Below are 24,742 nucleotides of genomic sequence, written 5' to 3' on the forward strand. Positions count from 1 at the left end.
GCGTTTCACACCGGCCCAAACGAACCGGACCCGAACGGCGCGGACGCACCGGAGCCGCTTCAAACCGGCAGTGAACGCGGCGACGTCATCGCGTTGACGTAACGTCGCGTGTGACGTAGGGAGGAAGCCACCCAGGAAACAGTTCTCATTAACTTAACCACTACCCCGGAAGACGTGGCGCCGTCCCGTTCAGCTTTAACCAAAGTCTCTTTAGGTACAGATGATGACTTTCTCTTTTTTTTTCTCTCCAACTGACGCCGTCGCTTCTTATGATCAGAGAAATTCCCAGGAGAAATTTAAAAAAAAATCCGTTAAAGTCATGAGCAGCTAGAAACCCCTTGGCTATCATCTATTGTGTTATGGTGGTCAGTTGTACTATGAGGTCTGTATCAGAAATTTAAAGAGTACTTGATGCACTATGTGCCGTAAATTTGTAGAAAAAAGTAATCCTTTTTTTTAATAACAGTTAAGATTTGTAACTTATACATGTGTATTTTTTAATATTCATACTTGAAGTGCAAACAGAGTGTTGAATTTTAAATGGGCATTGGTACAGAGGTAAAGAAATTGTGCTTGTTTGCCATGTATTATCCAAAGATGTTTGTAAGAATCTCATGTCTGTTATGTTGCCTGTACACAGAAAACAATGAATGATTGATTCTGGTGCTTATGGTTATTAATCTACCAATACTGTATGTCATGCTACTCTACTAACACTGTAAAAAGTAAGAAATAATAAAATATTTTAATGCTTTTAACTGACTCATACAAAAGCAAGGGCACAATCCAATGTGGTGTATATAGCCATTCCACATGTAAGTGCCAGATGTGGAAATATATTTCACTGCAGCCTTTAAGATTTATGTACTATGATCCAAGTATTGGGCATTTGAGTTAAGATAGGTTTCAAAGGCTAACCTCTCTCTCTCTCTCTCTCTCTCTCTCTCTCTCTCTCTCTCTCTCTCTCTCCCTCTCCCTCCCCCCAACCCCTCTTTTTTTTACTCAATCTTCCATCTTATCTAAGTGTTGACTTTCTTAATTCCCTGATGCAGTTTCAACATAACTCAAGTCTGACCTCAGTCTGTTTCTCCATAAGCCCGTTGCAATCAAGACTATGAAAACGGGCCTAAAAAGTATGTAGGCTAAACTGAGAGACTAAAATTGGCGCTTGTGTTAGCTTTCTGTGTATGTTTATGTAACATGGCCCAGTCTGTCATTTTGTAGGAAAATAAGATCGTCACAAGATGCCGGAGGATTCAGTGTCCCAAACTCCATTCTATCTCTCCATTTGAAAAAAAAAACAAAACAAAGTTTCTTCAAATAAGGTCTGTGATTGATGGGGGAAAAGCACTTGACCAATTTTTTTCTTCTTCTGTGAGTTAGATGCCATGTTTTGATAGCACACGTATGAATGTTGAGGCAGTAAATTACTCATAAGAAAACTATTGCTAACAAGATGCCGGCATGCCAATATAGTCACCCTGCCAGCTAGCTAGCCATTTTATTAGCAATGTTACTCTTGTGAGAAAATAACTTTAAATTCACAAGGGTGCGAACCATAAAACAGCATTTGACTCGTAAAACAAAGTGGCTAGGTAACTTAAAGCTGTAATCCAGGATTTTTCTTTGTCAGTAAATAGTTATGTCATCCAGCTGGAGCATGGAGTCGGGTTACATAATGCTAGCTGTCGTCTTCACCCTGGTTGGAGACGCTCCCACCGCTGTTGGAAGTCTTTGACCAGGTCGGAGAAACTGGTGCTGCGGCAAAAACGTTCCTAAAACAGGGAGAGGGATTGAAATGTGATGACAATGTGGTGATGCTTCTGTTGGACAGATATTCCAACAATTCTACAACCAATATTACTGTTCAACAGTGTTCCCATATAGGCTGATCCAGTTTGTAATACATCAGACTATCTGTGTTAGCTTTGGTCCCAGGATCCATTTTTACAAGGGTGGGATATTATTATAGTTGGAACAAAGTGCTGCACGGTGGCGCAGGGGTTAGCACTGTCGCCGGGTTCAAGCCCCGGGGGTTATCCAACCTTGGGGGTCATCCCGGGTCATCCTCGGTGGAGTTTGCATGTTCTCCCCGTGTCTGCGTGGGTTTCCTTCCACAGTCTAAAGCTATGCAGGTCAGGTGACTCGTCCATACTAAATTGTCCCTGTCTGTGTGTGGGGGGGGGGGGGGGGGGGGGGGGGGGGGGCCCTGTGATGGCCTGGCGGCCTGTCCAGGCCAGGGTGTCTCCTCACAGCTCAGTGGAAGGACAGATCAGAGAAATCATGGATTCCAACTTTAACCCTAACACAATTTTAACCCTGTGTGAAATACAGATCTTATATTGGCATTATTATTCAAATGGGACGGTACAATGCAGTGGGGTTTGTGGCATGTGAAACATCTGCCATCTTGCGGCTAATTGTTTCCCTACAAAGTGACGACATATTGTTACCATACTTGCCCCTGTGCTCCATCGCACATGTAGGCCAGTGGTTAATAAAGGCTGGCAGAAGGTCACCGCTGGGTGCTTGAGCCCGGCCTGGTTGTGGGTCCGTATGGCTCCACTTAGCGGTGCAGGTTACGTTTTCACAACATTACTTTCCTGCACTCGGTCCCAGCACGAGAGGCATAAACATGGCAAACGCTTCTGGCCCGTTTCCCCAGCAGAGCATATGTACTGTAGCTGCAGTTGTGGAGGCACAGCTGGAGCTGTCAACTGCCCCCGGTGACTCACCAAATTGTAACGTCAAATCAAAGAATGAGGTAAGTCTGCAATTGGCTTTGAAAACCTCACAGAGAGCCAGAAAAGGCAACTTTCAAGGAGCCGTGTCATCGAAAAAAATGACTCGGCAGTGGCGGTGCAGGTACTTCTTCCACGGAGGGAAACCTGAATGTGCTAGCTGCTTTTCATTGCTCGTTGCAGCGTGATAACTTTGTACATTAAATGAAAACAGATATCATGGTCCCTGAAGAACTGCTTTGATTCCATGCCAGGGTCCTGCCTTTGGTACCTAAAATCTAATCTGAGGATTTGGAAGAGTCTTGGAGCACAAAAACAACCCTTTCAAGAGCAGTTTCTCAGTGAAACCCAGCTGTGCTGAGGTACAACCGGCGTCTCCGGGCTAAGGATATGCCAGAGAGGGGGGAGGGGGGGGGGGAATCTCTGGCCTGCTTGCTGTGAGCAGAAACCAGACATCTTTAATGACGGAGTTGAAAAGCCAAAACCTACTCTGAGAATCCCCATAAAAGACACTAATGATTGATGTTTACCGTGGAGCAGTCTGCTTTGAGAAAACAACAGTATTACATGTGCATTCCAGCTAACACATCAATGTGTCGACCTGTGCCAAGCAAGGCCAGGTCTCTGCATCCTGATGGGAGCTGCTTTGGAACCGGGGAGCAGGTTCAGACCGACACATTCCAGTTAACACAGCTTACTCAGCAAGAATATAACTGTAACATCCTAATGAGTCTGGAGTTGCTTCATATTATCTTGTGTGTGGGCGTGCATGTGTGCACGCGTGCATGTGTGTGTGTGTGTTTGTGGTGCAAGGGGATGTGTGTGTGTAGATTTCAACATTTGAAAGAAGTATATAAAATAAAATAATTGTTCCATGTAAAGTGTAGCTCCTACAGGGTCTCTTACAGTGGAACAATACTACCCTGACAGATATAGTAGATGGCATGGTAAGAGGGTAAATATGTTGTCTATTAATTTGCCTATTTTTATAGAATAGAAAGGAACAGATGATCAGCGAGCAGCAGTATGGGTTCATGCCACGAAAGAGCACCACAGATGCGATGTTTGCTTCGAGAATGTTGATTGAGAAGTATAGAGAAGGCCAGAAAGAGTTGCATTGTGTCTTTGTAGATTTAGAGAAAGCATATGACAGAGTGCCGAGAGAGGAGGTGTGGTATTGTATGAGGAAGTCAGGAGTTGCAGAGAAGTATGTAGGAGTGGTGCAGGATACGTATGAGGGAAGTGTGAGGGCAGTGTGACAGTGTGCGGTTGGAATGACAGATGGGTTCAAGGTGGAGGTGGGATTACATCAAGGATCGGCTCTTAGCCCTTTCTTGTTTGCAATGGTGATGGACAGGTTGACGGACAAGATCAGGCAGGAGTCTCCGTGGACTATGATGTTTGCGGATGACATTGTGATCTGTAGCGAGAGTAGGGTGCAGGTTGAGGAGAGCCTGGAGAGGTGGAGGTATGCATTGGAGAGAAGAGGAATGAAAGTCAGTAGGAGCGAGACGGAATACCTATGCGTGAATGAGAGAGAGGACAGTGGAATGGTCAGGATGCAAGGAGTGGAGGTGACAAAGGCATTTGAGTTTAAATACTTGGGGTCAACTGTTCAAAGTAACGGGGAGTGCAGTAGAGAGGTGAAGAAGAGAGTGCAGGCAGGGTGGAGTGGGTGGAGAAGTGTGTCAGGAGTGATTTGCGACAGAAGGGTACCAGCAAGAGTTAAAGGGAAAGTTTACAAGATGGTTGTGAGACCAGCTATGTTGTATGGTTTGGAGACAGTGGCACTGACGAAAAGACAGGAGGCGGAGCTGGAGGTGGCAGAGTTGAAGATGCTAAGATTTTCATTGGGAGTAACGAAGAAGGACAGGATTAGGAACGAGTAGATTAGAGGGACCGCTCAGGTTGGACGGTTTGGAGACAAAGCAAGAGAGGCAAGATTGAGATGGTTTGGACATGTGTGGAGGAGAGATGCTGAGTATATTGGGAGAAGGATGCTGAATATGGAGCTGCCAGGGAAGAGGAGAAGAGGAAGGCCAAAGAGGAGGTTTATGGATGTGGTGAGGGAGGACATGCAGGTGGCTGGTGTGACAGAGGAAGACGCAGAAGACAGGAAGAAATGGAAACGGATGATCCGCTGTGGCGCCCCCTAACGGGAGCAGCCGAAAGTAGTAGTAGTAGTAGAAAGGAACAGAATAGAACCCAACCGAATTACATTTAGGGAAACTTGATATAGCCAGTTCAAAGTAGATAAATAAACATGCTAATAAATTACACAAATATTCTCAAAAATTCTAATTTACCTAAATTCTAACAATACTAATAAATCATACTAATAATACTATTGTGCTAAAATATATCAATATAGAACTAATATACTTTACTAATATAATTTGCTAATGTTATTATACTTTGCTATTGAATCATACTTAATTTATTCATGGAAATAAATAAAATGCAACTAACAAACGAAACTTAAATATGTATTCCATAAGCTACCTAACGTTTCGTTTTCATGAACCCAGTAAACAGCGACCCCTACTGGACTGAACAAATTACTACAGATGTGTCGACCTTCAATGTGGGCCCCACTGAACAGTATGAGACCAACCAAACTGTCTCCTGCTATTTTCATGGAAATCTGAACTCATGAGTAATGTAAGCAGAATGGAAATATCAGTTTTAAGGGAAGAAAATCTTGGAAATAACTGAGTGTTTTTTCTGTCTTCAGTGTTAAAAGTGGACACGTCTCGCAAAAGGGATTCTGCTATAAATCAGGACAGAAACTGAATAATTGGCAAGTATTAAAGTGGTCTTGCTGGTTAATACTGTACCCCCAGTATTACTGTGACCTGTAAGTCAGGTTACGGTATTGAGTAGTAGAACAGTGCTGCTTGCTATATGTTGGGTTTTTGACTCACAAGTTTAAAAATCAATGCTAAAATCTCATGCACTTGTACAATATGCAATGTGTCAGGTCTCATATTGCTAAATAGGTGGGGTTAGCATACAGCATAGCGTCATTTGTGCAGCCATAGTATATGGTGTACAATATGTTTGACCGTCATGCATGGGCACAGCCCGATTTGGAAGATTTCCAAAAATGTAATAACTCTGGTATACAACAGCTCAGGCCGTTTGTCATTTCTGAAGCGCTGCCCAACACCTTGTTAAAGATTTAGACAAGTTTTATTCTCCAGCTGGACTAATGAAGCTGGACTGGTTGTCCTATGCTGGAGTCCTGCTGAAACACCCACGCGTCCTTCCCTAAAGACCTTCAGTCCTCTGTGTCTTCTTTACTCTCATGCCTCCATGTCAATCATTGTGACAAAAGTTAATGTTTTTTATGAGTCTGAACTGTCTTCAGTCCAACTGACCAGTTTGTTCTGTACACCAAACCAGTTGGCGAGCCAACAGAGGGGTTTCCGTTGGAAGCGCCATACAGCAGTTACAGGTTCGGGCTTTGTCCTTACCTGTAAGCACCCTTGTCGATAATGGAGTCATTTATTCATCTAGTAACAATAATTATCATTATTGTCCAACAATGCCTTTGTCATTGTGGCTCCCTTGTTTGAAGTCGTAGATGAATACTGAAATCTTTTTCTGTATATTTCCTGCTGCAGTTTTCACTTCTGACCAGTAGATGGCGGTGAATCATCACAAAACTGTCAATCAACTCAAATGGCTAGGAAACGCTACCATTAAATGAAAACGCTGAAGTGAATTTGTTTACGCGCACTCAGTGAAGTTTTGCATTCATAACAGCGTATTGTGTAGTTCCCATATATGTTACACACTCACATTTGGCTTCTTTTGTTTGCAAGAGCCGTTTTGACCTTGAACCCCCCCCCATGTCAGTGTGCCACATGTCTATAGAATGGCAATATGTGTCTATGTTTGTAATACAGGCAGTGTTACCCTTGCATTTATTTCACCTGAAGGTCAAATTTGTTCTACTTTTAGTTTTGCTGAGTGAGACATCTTATGGTAAGCCTTTATTAGATGACTAGACGGGTAGTACGGGGTGCAGAACATCTCTCCTGTCCAGGTTGGTGGAGTTATCGGTTTGTTTTAGTGTGGCTTGTTCTTATTTGTAGATATATTGATCAGATAAACGGCAGTGAGGGGAACAATCTTACTGTTTAATGCTTTCCTTTCCGATCCAAAGTTAATTTGGTCCTGCAAAAGAAAGTTGCCTTGAACAGTGGTGGACTGCCTGATTATGCCCCCCCCCCTTCCCCCCATACACACATTCATGCACACCAATATACACATAGATACACAAATACTACATTGGAGCAGTTGGCCTCTGACAGTTTCCATGTTAGCTTTTGATCCAGCACGACTACTTCAAAGTCCAGGAGAACCCAATCACGCGACGGTCTCCACGGCCAACTGGGTTATCAGGACTTAGTTGATGTAAGTGATTGTGACCTCCCAGTGAGGTCTCTGTGTGAAGTGCTGCAGCCACAGTTTTCACAGAGAACAGGAGTGTAGCTGACTGACTGCCACCGAATGAGGTCGTATCAGGGTTTTGTTTTACGGTGTCCATTTTGTACCAGCCACGTTTGGTGTGTGTGTGTGTGTGCGTGCATGTGTGTGTGTGTGTGTGTGTGTGTGTGTGTGTGCGTGTGTTTTCATTTATCTGCAGTTGAAAGGATCAGTTATCCTCCTAAGAATTGCAAAATCATGAACCACCTACCTTATGAGAACATTTTTTGGTCCCCATGAGGACGGGGTTTTTAAAAGCCCGGCTCTGAGGTTCAGGTATGTGCCAACAGCCTGCGGGCTCATGCAGTCTGGTTTAAGAAATGGATGTATTGTTTGATGCACGAGTGGGGAGCCTCTGGTGTGAACCGGCTGTTTAAGGCCAGCAGCAGAAAGCGGAACGCGCTCACTCAAGTATGCGGGGATTTTCACGTTTGCTGAGGGATCTTTGTTTTACGGCTCCGTGCCGCGCTCGGAGGGTGAAACACGGCATACCTTTATGCGAGGGTCACATAACTCTCTAAAGTCATCATTCAGCGGCGGGGATCTCTGAAGGTTATAGCCTCGCTAATTCTCGGCATAAACAACTCTTCGTCTTTTCACACTGAGCGAAGAAGAACGGTCCCAAAGATCCGCTGACAGTCGTGTGGAATATGCAGAGGGTTATGACTGGCAGCAGTGTTTTAGTTGTGGCAAATACTTTCCCATTGTAAAACCCAGGCCGTTAAGCAGTCTGGAAAACGCTGCCCCGCGTCCGCATGGTTAAGCTGAATGTGGCAAAGGCCAGATGGGACTAGACATGGGTCTGTACCGGCCCTTAAGCGTGTGAGACTGGTAGTCTAGATACACGGGTATAAATATGGAGGGGGAAGAGAGCTCATTATTTTTAACAGGCTAACACTCCAATCAAGTGGGCTATCTTGGGGTTTTTAACAGGCTGTTGTAGCCCACATCACCGGGGAACACTAAACCTCTAAACAGAATGTTGTCTTTGTTCTGCAGCAGTGAGACCAATAAGGCCCGTGGGGGATATAATCTATCTCAGCCCGAGTTAATAACGCATTCTCAACGTGAAGACGCGGAAAGCAGACCGTACCAGGCAGAGAGAAGGCCTCGGCGGGATCCCACGTTTTCTCTTGCAGGATTCGACCGTTCTCTGCACTTTCATCATTGTGTGACATTGTGCGAGCCTAGAAAACCAGAATCCCTACATCCCCCAACGCTACAACACACAGCAAATCCAAAATTGCAGTCAGACAACAACACACAGGATGCACAACAAGGACCTCTCACATAGTGTAATGCCACACACACCAACAGTCAGTACACACTGTAAGACAAACATAGTAATGTCAGCATATAAACTAGGTACAGATTTCTGGAACAGAATGAGGTGTTGGTTAAGGATGGTGAGCGATTTGAGTGCAGAGTGGAGTGAGTCTTGTACATATTGCACATGTTAGATTCCACTATTCACGTATAAATATCACATAAATAACAGGCACATGTGGATAATCACAGGGTGTCTAGTGGATGGTCTGCGCAGGGTGTCTATTGAGGAGACGGACTGCCTCGGGGAAGAAGCTGTCATGTCGGCGGGAGGTTCACAGAGCATTCATTCAGAGTTAAAAGTTTTCAAAACTCATGGAAAGAGGTGTGGGTCTTCACAGTGGGAATTCCTGTCGAGGCTGTCGCACAGAGACGCTGTGTGTTCCAACCTCATCCAGCTGTTCGTCAGCTAATGGAGGAAATCGGGTCCTTTTAAACTGGAGCTTTAGAGGAAGACAGCCATATAGTAATATAGGACATATCAAACAGAACTGGTTTTGAACCGTCACCAAACGACGCCGTTGGATATTGGGTTTCATGAGATGCTACCTCCTTTTAAATGGGTGTCTCCAGGTCTCTGAGCATGGGAGATTTGTGGTGTAAAATACGGTCTCTCTGACGTCAGTTTAGGCTTAATTTATATTCCTATGTGATAGCTGACAAGCCCGTAAGGCCGCAATTTGCAGGCAAACTGGCGTGACGCCCCTATGTTTTACTATCAGACGGGGGCGCTGTTGTGCTCAGGGAAGCCGGTGTTGAACAAAATCTGTGACCCATCAGATTATATGACCCTACTTTGAAAACAAACTATTTCAGCTGGGATACGGCAGCTAGACGAGGTTAAATTTAGACATAAATTTGAGGTGGTTAAATCAAGGCATTCGACGGTTAATTTTAGACGTGATTATACTGGGGTTAAGATTAGGATTAGCATCTGGGAGTTCGACCGAAATAGCGTGTTTGAGAGGCAGGTCACATAATAAGACGGCTCACAGATTTTGGTGTAACAGTGGATTTTCTTTTGCGTCCTGTTACCGTCAGTCTATCCAGCCTTTTAAACCCTCCATCGCCAAGTGGACAAACTAAACACGAAGACATTCTGTATGTGTTAAACTGCTCCAGAGAAATGGAGGGAGACCATCAATCCAATCTAAGATTGGTAGGTGGGCCGGTTAGGGCATTTAGAAATGATTTGTGTCCCCTTTTTAGACTGATCCTCACCTTTGACAAGGTTAACTTGCATCAATCACCTGTCCAAGGGCCTGATGCTTGAAGAGTCAGCTCTTTCTCCACAAGTTAGCTAGATGACCGGCGTCTCTGGACAAAAGAGCGATGCGAGATTTGTCAAAACACTTACTCCTCAACTGAAACAGCAACACTTAAGTTTTTGTAAAAGTTTTAAAGTGCTTCTGACGTCATAGAATAGATGCTTCAGCAGTGGTTCAACGGAGCTAAAGCGCTAAAGCTAGCTTGTCTGAATCATGTTTTTAGCTAACCGACAACTCAGAGAAGCAAGCTGACACATCAGACACACTTCAAAACGTTTAGCTAGAGACCGGTTTGTTTGAGCAGGTTAAAGGTGATGGAGAACGTCTTACTTACACCTCTGTCGATGGTGTTTCTGTGAAATCCTACCTCCAGTGAAATCACGTGGACAACAAGTGATAGCATACGAGAGGGGCTAACAGAATAGCGGTGGTGGTGGTGGGGGGGTAGAAAACACATATTGCACCAATTTTCTTACCAGTGAGGATTATAACGTTGATTAAAAAAACAAAATCCTTATGGAACAATGGAACAACAGCATATATTTTTAGATGTGCTCACCAACATTTTAAGAGGGGTCAAATCTGTGCAGAGCTTATGGCTACACATACGACCAGATGTCAGTTTGCGAGATGCCTTGCATTGGAAAAAAAACTGCAAAAAAACGTCTAGTTTAATTATCGGTCTACTTTCCTGTGCGTCATAAAGGGGATAACTCATACAGCCACTCCACAAAACCTCGTCTTCGCATCTGGCAATATGGTAAAAGTAAGGCACCCTCAAACCTATGTAATGTCCTTCACCCAAAATCATCTGCACCAGTTGCACGCTGGCAGACAGGGGTTTTCCTGTCTGGGTTTAGAGAATTACTAAGTGTGTGTGTGTGTGTGTGTGTGTGTGTGTGTGTGTGTGTGTGTGTGTGTGTGTGTGTGTGTGTGACGAGACACACATGTAGTCTGCCTGTATGGTGAGTGGGGCTCTTGTCCCGCCTGTCTAATATGACTGTGGCTCTTGAACGCAGACAAAACCACTTCAGAGGGCCACGGTGCAAAGACAACGACAGGTTCTTATCGCTCTAGTCTCTCCCGGAGCCCTCCAGCCTCCATTTACTGTCTGAGTACCTCAGTATTGGATAATGGAGTGTGCGCTCATAAAGCTGTCTCAGTTGACATGAGTTGATTCAAAGCACTTCTCTCATTCATTTGGTGCTGATACTTTAAATGCAGATTATCCTCTCGGAGTAGACGTATTTGACGCGAATGGCATGGGAAGCCTGCGTTATTCCAGGTTCGGGCTCCCATCGTCAATTCAGCCGTTGTCAAGTCCCGCCCTTCCCTCTCGCGCTGCTTGGTTACTGTTGCTTGGTGACACAACCGATAGGCTCAGACAGTCTGCCTCCATTGAAAACACCTGTTGATTTAAGTGACTTATTTCTATTCAATCCATGTGTTTCTTTAAAAAGACTTTGTGATAAGAAGCATCCCAGACTGAGTATTGTGAGTTTTCCCAAAACTGGTGTGGAACCATATATAATTTTTCTTTTGTAAGTTAATTTTTTTCCGGCATTTTCTGCTTTATTTTAGCAGTGACAGTAGAGCAAGACGGGAGAGAGAGGGGAAGACATGCAGCAAAGAGCCCGAGCCAGATTCGAACCCAGGCCGCTGCAGTAAGGACTCAGCCTTATGTGATACGTGCTCTACCAGGTGAGCCACCGGGGCGCCCCCCACCCCCTCACATATAATTTTTCTGACGTCTAACTGTCATTGCTGCCATCCAGGGTGCTAACTGTACTAACTGTCTCCCACCTATCAAATCTATCTGTGACCACTTTTGGAGCCAGGGGTCTCAAATATCTCCTAAATGTTGGCTACAGGACCCTCAGTATGCCATGGAGAGTTATTTACATGATATTTACATGGATTGTTATTTACATGGAGTGTTATTTACATGCTTCATAGCAACATCTCTACACACAACATGTAGGCTACAGACTGCCTGGGGGACAGTTGCAGTGTACGTCGGACATTACAGGATGTTAGCGGGGTCGCTATGCACACTAGCCCTCTGATTGGTGGGTCAGCGGACCAATCAAAAGCCCAACAAAGGATCCATGACTGGGAATTGTTATTAGGGATGCACCTATATCACTTTTTCCCACTCGATGATAATTCCAAGTACACATCTTTACTAAGTGCTGAGTAGATCCATAACCGTTGCTGAACAGTGCAGACTTAGACCATTAGTTTAGGGTCAGTGGCCAAAATAATTGAGAAAAAGTCAAAAAATTTTCCCACCATTAAAGAAATGCAGGCAACAATGTGCCAAAAATACAGTAAATCAACCCGTTTTGCTTTTGTTCGTGACCTGTTGCTTGTGGTTTTTGGTATCAGATTTCAGTCTTGGGTAAAATATCTGTCCCTTAATTGACCTGATATCCGATACCAGTATCAGCGCATCCCTAATTCATATGAGTCCGGGATCCTTTGTTCAGCGTTGCACGATCGAGTATTTTCAGGCCAGAGCCCGCTGTCGGCTGGGAAAAACGGCGTGTTGTGCGAGTGCCGTGTAAATCAAACTTCTGTGGTTGCACCCAAACATCCAAAACAGCCTGCATACAACCCCGACTTCGCTTTCGGACGGCAAGCAAATCAATCTTTCTGCCGACACTTTCAAAATGAACGCCATGTCCACCTTCTCCCCACTGCGAGCCCCTGTATTGTTTTCAAAGCCACCTCAAATTCAAGCCTTATGTCCGCATCACGGATCTTTGTCTCCTTCTTCCATGCAAGTGATGATTTCTGGACAGTGGATGAAATATACTGCGCCGGGCTCTTCAAGAGAGAGAGAGAGAGAGAGAGAGAGCTACACTAGCCGTCGCTACGCTGTCATGGCAGTTGGATTTTTATTATCATTTAACACTCCATATGGTACCACAATTCATGGAGCTGCACCCACCAGCTGCTAGTGACACATTTACTGGCACGGGGCGCCGTATCGGTGACCGTCTTGACCAGACTGTCTGTCAGTTGCCATAAGGAGAAGACTTGACTGAATGTAATTGGTATGAGTCGCTAGACACGTAGACACATGACGAGATGTGATTTAATGAGAGAATCAGTCCAAAGTGCAGGGTTAACCCTCAGTTTTAAGTCTTCAGTGAGGTCTCTTCGGATAGACGCTGTCATATTTGTTTTGATGGTGGCACGCTTGCTTTGTCCCTGACCCAAACCACATGCGCTTGTGAGGACCCCTCATTGACGACATTCATTCCCTAGCACTTGACCCTAACCTTAACCTAATCCTAGCTCTAACCCTAAACCCTAACCCCAGTCCTAACCCTAAAATGGACCCTTAGAGATGTGAGGACTGGCCAGAATGTCCTCACTTGGTGAAAATGTCCTCTTTCTTGGACCCCCCCCCCCTTTGTCTCCCCAATTGTATTTGGCCAGTTACCCTATTTTCCGAGCTGTGACAGTCACTGCTCCACCCCCTCTGCTGATCCGGGGAGGGCTACAGACTACCACATGCCTCCTCTGATACATGTGGAGTCACCAGCCGCTTCTTTTCGCCTGACAGTGAGGAGTTTCACTAGGGGGACATAGCGCGTGGGAGGATCATGCTATTCCCCCCAGTTCCCCCTCCCCCCCGACCAGGCGCCCCGACGGACCAGAGGGGGCGCTAGTGCAACAACCAGGACACACACCCACGTCCGGCTTCCCACTCGCAGACACGGCCAACTGTGTCTGTAGGGACTCCCGACCAAGCCAGAGGTAACACGGGGATTCGAACAGGAGAGCCACGTGTTGGTAGGCAATGGAATAGACCACCACGCTACCGGGACGCCCTCTCTTTCTTGGTTTCTTAATTGCACCAACAACACCAAGTGAAATTCCTAGTGCATGTAATGCAGAAGGCAGTGAAAGACTGATTCTGGTTAAAAAGGTCCTCATGATATAGCTTAACAAGCTCTCTCTCTCTCACACACACACACTCTCTCATTCAACCTTACACTTTGTGTAGGTAAGTACTTGTGGTTTCTTTCGACACTTTTCACCTATTCATGTAAAACACATGTCATTGCACTTAGTTGTGTGGAAGATGTGATATTGATAAAGTCTGGTTGGTTGATTGATTGATTGCTATATGGCCGCTCACTTTGTCACAAAAATACCCAGATGTTGCCGTCTGACCACAGTGGAGGCACAGGCAGCTAGAAATATGCTTCGGAGAGTGTTTGCTCTCTGAGAATCCTGCTTCTGATGTCTATAAACAGTGTTTATGTCAACAATTCTGACATACTGCAGAACTAGCTGTGTGTGTGTGTGTGTGTGTGTGTGTGTGTGTGTGTGTGTGTGTGTGTGTGTGTGTGTGTGTACGCATGTGTGTTTGCATGTTCACACATCAAAAGAAATGGACTGAGCAGAGAAGATGGAAGTAGTAACAAAGATGGCGGACATTCTGGCATACATGAACAATGCAGGAATCCTTCACTATTCACTTGGAGGCGTTGTAGTAAATGTATACCTTTGTAGTAAATGTATACCTTTGGCTTTGCTCAGTTGTCATTTGTGCAGTTGATTGTTTTTTGTTTTTTTCCCCCCTTTTTTTTTTTTGATTTCCCCCCCCCCCATTTTTCTCCCCATTTGTACTCGTCTAATTACCCCACTCTTCCGAGTCGTCCCGGTCGCTGCTCCACCCCCTCTGTGGATCCGGGGAGGGCTTCAGACTAACTACCACATGCCTCCTCCAATACATGTGGAGTCACCAGCCGCTTCTTTTCACCTGACAGTGAGGAGTTTCACCAGGGGGACGTAGCGCGTGAGAGGATCACACAATCCCCCCTCCCCCTGAACAGGCGCCCCGACCGACCAGAGGAGGCGCTACTGCAGTGACCAGGACACACACCCACATTTGGCTTCTTCCCACCCGCAGACAAGGCCAGTTGTGTCTGTAGGGACACCCGACCAAGCCGGAGGCAACGCGGGGATTTGAACCAGTGATTCCCGTATTGGTAGGCAATGGAATAGACCGCCATGCCACCCGGGCACCTTGTGCATTTGATTGTTAATCACCAGCGGAAGCATCACATCACGTCACGTCACAGTCAAGTGACATTTTATTTGTTTAGCCCTAAATTGGAGTTGAGGCCCAGAGGGCTAGACCAACACATTAAATTATTTAAAAACATTCCTTCATCATGTGTTGGTTGATAAATGATGGTCCCACCGGTGGAAAACACCAAGTCATGTTCCCCGCTGTGTGAAAACTCACTTGGTAGATAAAACACTGACTCTGACTTAGCGTGTGAGACCAGTTCACCAAACCGATCTCCACAACGACAACGAACAGAGCACCTTAACACACTGTTCCCCCAGAGTCCTTATCTGTTCCCCAGTGCCTTCCCAGGCTCCCCTGCAGAATGACCTAGCTATGGAAAAAGCGAGGGGCCGTTAAAAGAAGCGAGACCACACAGAGCGCCGGTTCGAGTGTTTTTATGGCGGTGCTTTGTCAGATAGGTGTGTTTTAGCCAAAGCAAAACTGTCTGTTGTTCTTCCTCTATTCTCATCTTTACACCTCTCTCTCTCTCTCTCTCTCATCTTGGACTATTGTCACACGGCCCTTCCTTCACTCCCAGTGTGATTCAACACAGACAAGCAGGCTCAGATGGGATCCTTTTCACTCGGGTGGGGGGGGAGATGGACCCTCAGCGTAGGACAAAGGCTTCAAAACTATCCAAATTATCTCTTCCTCGGTTGTAGTTCAGCTATCTGCGTTCATCATCTTAAACGCCTTTGCTCCCAGTGTCAAAGCAGAACTCCTCTTGTACAAGAAGCCATCGCCAGCAAAGAAACGTAAGGTGGTGTGGGGTTTTTCTCTTCTTTTTTTTTCCTTCTTTTTTTTCTGTCAGGTTGTAATTTTGTGTTGGCACACAACACAGAATATCCCGAAAGAATGCTGCAGAAAATGTTTGATCTTGGTTTGAGCCTGGACTCGGAGGTGCTTATTACAGCGGGAGGTGGAATTTTCTTTCTCCCCATCTGATTTATATCAGGTGCAGCAGCGTGGATGGGTAATTTGGCTGATGGAGGCATTTTTATTACAGAGCTCTGGCGTGAGTGGAAATGATAGGTCTGCTTACTGTATCGGCGGACCTGAGTTCACCCTCTTCTTCATCGACATCTTCTCCTTTCTTCTTCTCCTTTCTTTTTTTTTTTTCACGCTCCAGACGATTTCCCCCTGGAATGTTTGTTTAGACTGTTTCAAATCTAACGTGGGGTTTCTGGATGAGGACGAGTCCGGAGGAGCACCTGGGAAAGGGCTGACAGGCGGCTAAAGATGAACCCTTCCTGCGTGTACGGCTCATCCCGCCAGCTCCTTCTGCTCCGGCGCAGATTCCTTGGTCGTATTTAAATTATACCGCCGTCGGCAGTCCGTCGTTATGCATCGGTTGGTTACGTGTATAAACTTACTTGATTTATGCATCCTGTAACACCAAGATGTGTTTGTATTTGTGTGTGTACACACACACACACACACACACACACAGTCTTGCAGTCCGCCTGTATGGTAAGTGGGCTCTGGTGTCATGTTTGTCTCATGTGGCATTGGCCTCAAACACAGACAAAACCACTTCAGTAGGCTGCAGTGCAAAGACAAAGACATGTGCATATTTGGATGTGTGTTTGTGGGTTTATGTGTGTGTGTGAGAGAGAGGGAGAGGGAGAGGCAAGTTGTTAAGTGACTGACTCGATGTTGCAGCAAGTAAAAATGAGAGAAAAACACATACATCCAGGACAAAGCCAGTATCGCACAAGGACCGACCCATTACAAACCAGCGTCATGTCCAGTACCACGCTGTTCCGAACCGGCACCGGCGTAACCAGATCGTGTCCTTGGCTCTGGTGTTTAAGAGCGGTGTGGAAGCAAGAGAGGATGGTTTACCTCTGATTCATGTCTGAGGAAGACTTAACGTTTGGCAAAGCAGGTCACCACTTGAATGAAGCCCAGAAATAAAAGTTTGCCTTCTGAGTTTTGGCAGAGGGATCCTGTAGCTTGGTATACTGTAATTCACACCAAGAACAAGACCATAAACGTTAAAAGAGTTCTAGGTTGGCTTTTCCTTTAACTAGACCGCCGTCCTCCGAGTTCACGCTGATGTCAGCTATGGCGGCATGCATGAAAGTGAATCGGTGGGAAAGTGGTAAAGCAGCGTCGGCCCTCAGACGCGTAGTAAGACCAAAACAATACAGCAGATTGAAACTCAACAGCCCGGCTGGATGCAGAAATAGCTGCGGGGCTATCTTGACATTATTCCTGGCATGGCGCATGAGATCCTTAACTCCACAAGCATTAAGCGTCAAGCATTTTCCCCTGCCGCTCTCGCCAGGAGAAATACCATGGTGTGACACGGAGTACATTTCCCATCTAGAGAGGCTCGCCACACCGGACATGTACTGGAAATAAAGGCTGGGAGGCACCCCCGCTGCGTAGGCGCACCAAAAACGTCTCCCCCGTAAAGAAGGGGTTTGTGGGTAACCGTGGTTCACTGAGGCTCGCAGTGTTGCAGACTCACACCTTCAAGTTCTCAACAACGGGTGGTGTTCCTGCAGACCATCCGCATAGCCAGCGCAGGGAAGGCCATCTGTTGGTGTGACAGGCCTCGTCCCCATGTTCCCTCATTTACATCACATTTACATTCACTCATGTGGCAGATGCTTTTATCCAAAGTGACTTACAAGAGAGTCCGCAGTTAGCAGATGACATCGAGCGTTGCCAACTGTCACCATCATTGAGTATTATACAATAATCACATTGGAAGATGTAGTAGTACTGGTGGAACAGTTTATTTTTTTGGGGGGGGGGTCCCCCCCTTTTCTGCCCAATCTTACCCAGCCAATTACCCCACTCTTCCATGCAATTCCGGTCGCTGCTCCACCCCCTCTGCCGATCTGGGGAGGGCTGCAGACTACCAACATACCTCATCTAATACATGTGGAGTCGCCAGCCGCTTCTTTTCAGCTGACAGTGAGGAATTTCACCAGGGGGAGGTAACGCGTGGGAGGATCACACCCTTTCCCCCAGTCCCCCCCCCCCGAACAGGCGCCCCGACTGACCAGAGGAGGCGCTAGTGCCGCGAACAAGACACATACCCACCTCCGGCTTCCCACCCGCAGACACGGCCAATTGTGTCTCTAGGGACGCCCGACCAAGCCGGAGGTAACACGGGGATTCGAACCGGTGATCCCCATGTTGGTTGGTGGAACATTTTCTACATGCTAATCATATTGTGGCCAAGCATGCATGTCATATTGATTGTATTCAGTGTTAAGTGTGTATTACAGGGTTCCCGCAGGGTCTTAAAAAGTTTTAAATTTGATCTAAAATGTCTTTTGGTCTTAAATATGATTTTGATAGGTCTTAAAAATATAACTGCCCTGTATCCGGTTAAATGTGTCTGAGGGAAATGTCCGGCATGGTGGCGCAGGGGTTAGCGCAGTCGCCTCACAGCAAGAAGGTCCTTGATTCGATTCCCAGGGTAGTCCAACTTTGGGGGTCGTCCCGGGTCATCCCCTGTGTGGAGTTTGCATGTTCTCCCCGTGTCTGCGTGGGTTTCCTCCGGGTGCTCCGGTTTCCTCCCACAGTCCAAAGACATGTAGGTCAGGTGAATCGGCCGTACTAAATTGTCCCTTGGTATGAGTGTGTGTGTGTGTGTGTGGGCCCTGTGTGATAGCCTGGCGGCCTGTCCAGGGTGTCTCCCTGCCTGCCACCCAACGACTGTTGGGATAGGCTCCAGCATCCCCGCGACCCTGAGAGCAGGATGAGCGGTTCAGATAATGGATGGATGGGAAATATCCGGGTTGCAACGTAAGCACTACGGTAATAGTTCGTTCCGCTCCAATAATCCGTATTGAAAGAAAACAACATGGAACCAATAGTCATTACTTTACAGCTCCCCGGTCAATTTGTCGGAGAACACCGAACTAGTGTTTTGTGTTTGTGTCCTGTAGCTTGTGTCATGCTGTCAGTCCGAGCCAAGAGATAAATGAATGCTAAAGTCTTTAACTTCTGTCTGATACTTTTCTAACTTCATGGGGAGGTGCAAATTCAACTACCAGTGGTTGGAGAAAAGCACGTTTAGTGCTTGGTTGAAACCGGTGGAGGGGAATGTTGCTGTAGCCTGCTGCATCTTATGCAAGAAAACTATTAAACTCGGGACATTGGGGGTAAAGGCTTTAGCATGGCATGGTCAGTCAGAGAAACACAAGACCCAACTGAAAAGCCGACAACATACGCCTGCCATCTGTTTGGTGTCCGCCACTGCTGCGCGAGCATCAAGTGCAGCAGCTCCCGTAACAACTCCGGACGACGTTTGAGTCTGCACCAACCCTAAAAGCGGAGGTGCTTTGGACGCTAAATACTGTAGCTAAACACAATTCCTACAGCACCAGCGAGGGCATAGGTGAGCTTTTTAGAAGCATGTTCCCGGATTCAGAAATAGCGACAACATTCATGTGTGGTGGTGACAGAACTGCCTACATCACGAAATTTGGTTTAGCGGAATAATACATCAAGAGAAACCTAAACAAGGAGGTAGAGACTTGCAATATGCATGAGGACACTGTTGTCGCTCACAGGCTTGTGTGCGACTATGTCACTCTACACGGAGGTGTTACCAAGGTCCCACTCACTAAGGAGCTCCTGAATTCTGTGGAATTCTGTGGCATCAGCCAGGTCCAGGTGCCGTGTCCACCTCGATCAGGAGAGAAGACAGAAGGAGTCGGAATCGCAGGGTCAGAAGAGAAAGGCTGCAGAGGGCCACCTGGAGGAACTGAAAAAGAGAAGGAAAACCATCCTAGAGGAGTCTGAAGGTCTGGCCAGAGATGCAGACAGGTTTGCAGAAGTGGCACAGGGCAAGGCTGGCAGCAAAATGGCAGCACTCATCGCCAAGTCAAATATTCTGAGGAGGAGCCACAAGGAGAACTTGGCTGAGCTTGAGATCGTTTAATAGGAGATTGTGGCCAAGGGAGAACGGCTCAGAAAACAGCTCTTGTCAGACGGATACACACACACACAGACACGCACACACACTTAGACAAATACACATACATTCAGTATTCTATAAAATGTGCAGCTGCGTATAGACCAGTGTGTGACTGGCAGATGTAAACTGTCCCCCAACTCCATTCATACCCCCACACATAATCTGTGATGGGTAGGAGGTGCCTGTACTGTAGTTGTTTTTTACTGCATGTTCACTGAAAGAACTGTTCTGATGGAACGTGAAGTTATTCTTGTTGAACCTTAATACTTTTACTTTGTAAGTAATTCTAGGACTTTATTACTCTTTCATAGTAATTTTCCTTCATTCCTTTTTTTTTTTGCCGTGAAATAGGTCTTACATTTTATTCAAAGTGGTTTTAAAAAGGTCTTAAAAAGTCTTGAATTTAACCTGTTGAAACCTGCAGGAACCCTGTATTAGATCATCAAGAGGCAGTGAACAGGAGAGTCACAGTACAACACGGACACAAGTCCGAAAACAGGCAAATTGCACTGTCAGGTGCACAAATCAGTACGGGGGCAATAGTAACAGTCAGCACCAATTCATATTCATAGCGAAGTGATACCAAAGGCCACTTTTAGAACTGAGGAAGGCCTAAAAGAGGAAACTTTCTCAGCCTTTCCTGACAGAAGTAAGTGAGTCTGTATCTCTGATGGAGACCAGGAGTTAATTTCACCAGTTTGGGGCCGGGTGAGAGAAAAAAATGGATTTCCCTTTCCTCTTTTATGACTGTTCGCTCCACTCCATATACCCTCACTCTTTCATTTATTACTTGGTAAGGTGCCATTTCTTATTCCATTTCATGCCTCTTTAGTGTTTATTATGTGTTGGTGTGTATGTGACTGTTTCGGGGTTATGCTGGGCTGAGGGAACGTACAGAAACGATCCCACGTGACATCGACGTAACTAAACCAAACATATAAGCACGGGTGGAAGAGCTCTGGCATCCCTGCTTATGTTGTCACGCTAACGGATATCCCTGTCTGCTGGACCAGTTAGCAACGCTTGCGCTGATTGGTTGATAATTTGTAGGTGTGACGTCTGTGACACAGTGAACCTTTGTGAGCCATGGTCACCCAGAATACCCTTCTCCTTGCCACTGTGCACAGATGGTACCATGTACCCGAATAGAGGAAGTGCAACCCAGCCTTAAACCACAAGTAAACCCATAGTGAAAAATACATTTCATCATGAAGGTCACCATTGACACTGTTTGGATAAATGATAGAATACTTCAACTCACTGATGTAATGGCGTGCTAAATTATAGTCTATATATATCTGATTACAGTAACATCAAGTATCATGCCTGTGCAGGTCACGGGGTGGGCCAGATGTTAAGACCTTTGAAGCTTTGAATCTGGTTTACTGCCCTTTGACACATCTCATCCCCATCCTTTCCTGTAGGAGATCCCCCCCCTCCCCTTTTTTGCCCAATTGTACCCAGCCAATTACCCCAATCTTGCAAACCGTCCTGGTTGCTGCTCCACCCCCTCTGCTGATCCGGGAAGGGCTGCAGACTACCACGTCTCCTCCGATACATGTGGAGTCGCCAGCTGCTTCTTTTCACCTGACAGTGAGGAGTTTCACCAGGGGGACGTAGCACGTGGGAGGATCACGCTCTTCCCCCCAGTTCCCCCTCCTCCCCGATCAGGCACCCTGACCAACCAGAGGAGGCGCTAGTGCATCGACCAGGGTACATACCCACATCTGGATTCCCACCCACACACACAGCCAATTGTCTCTGTAGGGATGCCCGACCAAGCCGGAGGTAACATGGGGATTTGAACCCAGGATTCCCGTGTTGGTAGACAACGGAATAGACCGCCACGCTACGTGGACACCCGGAGAAGATTTTTATCACTATAACCTGCAGTTAATACATTAGCCGGCAGTTATCACATTATAAAGGAAAACGTTGTTGTTACATCAACCATTGTTATTGCTCAAACTGTTGTTGCAGACATGCTTCAAGGTGTCCTGCGTGATTCGCACACAAAATCTTGTGTTTATGCCTGAGCTTGGACCTGATCGAGCCACAGTGAAGTCCTACAGAGTCTTTTGAATAAATCACAACCGGTGTATGTTTTTCAACAAGTGGAAGTACATTACTCAGCAGTACTACAACATAAGCCATACTCTTGGCCGTGCTGTGTTCCCAGCCGCTCTGAGCGGAGGAGGGATGTTCTGTATCATGTCTATGGACCTTGGTGCTGTCACATTCTTTCAGTGGCTACAAATGGCAGCAGGGCCCATGTCTACGCCTATGTCGGACAAAAGGCCTGTTGTTTTCTCAGCCTTCCCTCCTTTTTTTTTCATGTGCCAGCAGCCCCTTCCACTAGGAGCAGCTGCTGGGGCATTAGGATGAAATTATGGGAATATTTGTTCTGCGCTCAGCCGATATGGTCCAAAGCATTGGTTCTGTCCATCTCTTTCTTCCTGTACAACCTCTGATTCCCATTTCCTGGACACTCGATACGGTATCAAATTGCTTTATACATGGATTCCTACCCAACACAAATGCCAGCTTTTGGGAGCCCACCGTGGGTCTCTGAACATCCTGTAGGAGGGTTGGGGTTTAGGTAAATTGGGCAGATCTGCGCCTTTGAAAAGGTGAGTTGGCCACAGAATCACATAAAGTTGGCTTTTTGACTTCTCCATAACTTCAGAGGGCCAATAAGTGAAAAATTTTCTTTTCTTTTATTTATTTAAAAAATACTCTGCTTATTTGTGAAATCACAATGAAGAGTGATGGGTAATGGGTGCAGAAGTGGAAAGTAACAAGGTATATTTACTTAAAAATTGCCCTTAAGGGGGCGTCTGGGTGGCTTAGCGGTCTATTCTGTTGCCTACCAACATGGGGATCGCCGGTTCGAATCCCCGTGTTACCTCCAGCTTGGTTGGGCGTCCCTGCAGACGCTGTGTATGTGGGTGGGAAGCCTGATGTGGGTATGTGTCCTGGTCGCTGCACTAGCGCCTCCTCTGATAGGTCGGAGCGCCTGTTTGGGTTTGGGAGTGGGGGGGGAATAGCGTGATCCTCCAGCGTGTTACGTCCCCCTGGTGAAACGCCTCACTGTCGGGTGAAAAGCGGCTAGCGACTCCCCATGTATGAGAGGAGGCATGTGGTAGTCAGCAGCCCTCCCTGGTTCGGCAGAGGGGGTGGAGCAGCAACCCTGACGACTGAACGGTTGGCCAGATACAATTGGGGAGAAAAGGGGGGGGGGTTTAAAAACTGCCCTTAAGTACAGTTTTGAGTTACTGGTACTTAGCTTGAGTATTGCCATTTTGTGAGTCTTTGTACTTGAACCCCACTACATACAGAGAGAAGTAATGTACTTTTTACTTCACTACATTTATCTGATGGCTTTAGTTACAAGTTAGTTTGCAGAAAAGGTTTCCTATGCAAAACATACGATAAGCTCAAAAAACATGATGCTTTGTTAAGAGTTCAAAATACCAACACTATCTGAAATAGTCAGACCAGCTACAACATAAAAACCCTGCTGACGGGTTAACAAATTATGTAAAACTGAATGGGAACCTTTTTCAGAATGAGTACTTTTACTTTGGATACTTAAATACATTTTGCTGCTAATACTTTATCAATTTACTCAAGTAAAATTTTGAATGCAGGACTTTTGCTGCTAATGGAGTTTTCTTACACCATTGTATTGCTACTTTTACTTAAGTAATGGTGTTAAATATTTTTTCCAGATATGGACATAGAGCTATTGTCTGGGTCAGTAAGGCCGTTTTACCTCCCGATGGAGTTCCCCCAACTATTTTGTTACCTTTTATATTCACCCCAAATTGTAGTAGTAGATATTCACCCCAAGACTGATGCCACGGCTGCTGCTGACACAATTTTTAAAATGACACAGATTGCAAATCCATCTCTACAGATGTTCCAAATATTATATTAGGTGATTTTAATCACTGCAATCTCAAGAAATCTTTGAACAGTTTTTATCAATATGTCACCTGCTCAACACATCACAACAAAGATCTACGTTATGGCTCCATCCCTCCCCCTTTTCTCCCCAATTGTATCCGACCAACTACCCCACTCTTCCGAGCCATCCCGTTCGCTGCTCCACCCCCTCTGTCGATCCGGGGAGAGCTGCAGAGCCGCTTCTTTTCACCTGACAGTGAGGAGTTTCACCAGGGGGAATTAGCGCGTGGGAGGATCATGCTCTTCCCCCCGGTTCCCCTCCCCCCTGAACAGGTGCCTCGACTGACCAGAGGAGGCACTAGTGCAGCGACCAGGACACATACCTACAATCAGCTTCCCACCCACAGACATGGCCAATTGTGTCTGTAGGCACGCCCAACCGTGCCGGAGTTAACACGGGGATTTCGAACCTACAATCTTCATGGTTGGTAGGCAACGGAATAGATCACTATGCTACCTGGACGCCCCAGTTATGCCTCCATTAAGGGGGCATATAAGTCTATAGTGGATCCTGCACTGGATTCCTCCGATCATAACTCAGTGCACCTTCTGCCTGTGTATAGATCTGTGCTGAAGAGGGAGAAGACGATTAAAAGGCAGGTGAAGGTCTGGACTGAGGACAGTTCATTTGCCCTCCAGTGGTGTTTTGATTGCACAGACTGGTCAGTGTTTCAGGAGGACTCCTGATGTTGATGAACTTCATCTCCTTTTGCAAAGACTGTGGTTCCTACCAAAGAAGTTAAGATTTTGCCTAACAACAAACGATGGATTTCCAAAGACATCAAGGGTCTGATATTTAAAAGAAAAAATGCTTTTAATGAAGGTGGTGTCAATACAGAGAGGGAATTAAAGAAGGGGTTGAGGGCTGAAAAAAAAGAGAGACTAAATTGAGTACAAGACTGGG

The 24,742-nt window shown here is 46.1% G+C and overlaps 1 protein-coding gene across 1 annotated transcript in view; it reads left to right on the forward strand.

Annotated features, from left to right (window-relative positions):
* Positions 1–19,833, forward strand: part of LOC130113997 (A disintegrin and metalloproteinase with thrombospondin motifs 20-like) — a 183,101-nt gene extending 163,268 nt beyond the window's left edge. The window contains 1 exon segment of the mRNA XM_056281714.1: positions 19,588–19,833. Coding sequence (XP_056137689.1) covers positions 19,588–19,833 — 246 coding nt within the window.
* Positions 19,834–24,742: the final 4,909 nt, after the last annotated feature.

The sequence above is a fragment of the Lampris incognitus genome, chromosome 6 (genome assembly GCF_029633865.1).
Source record: "Lampris incognitus isolate fLamInc1 chromosome 6, fLamInc1.hap2, whole genome shotgun sequence".
NCBI lineage: Eukaryota > Metazoa > Chordata > Actinopteri > Lampriformes > Lampridae > Lampris > Lampris incognitus.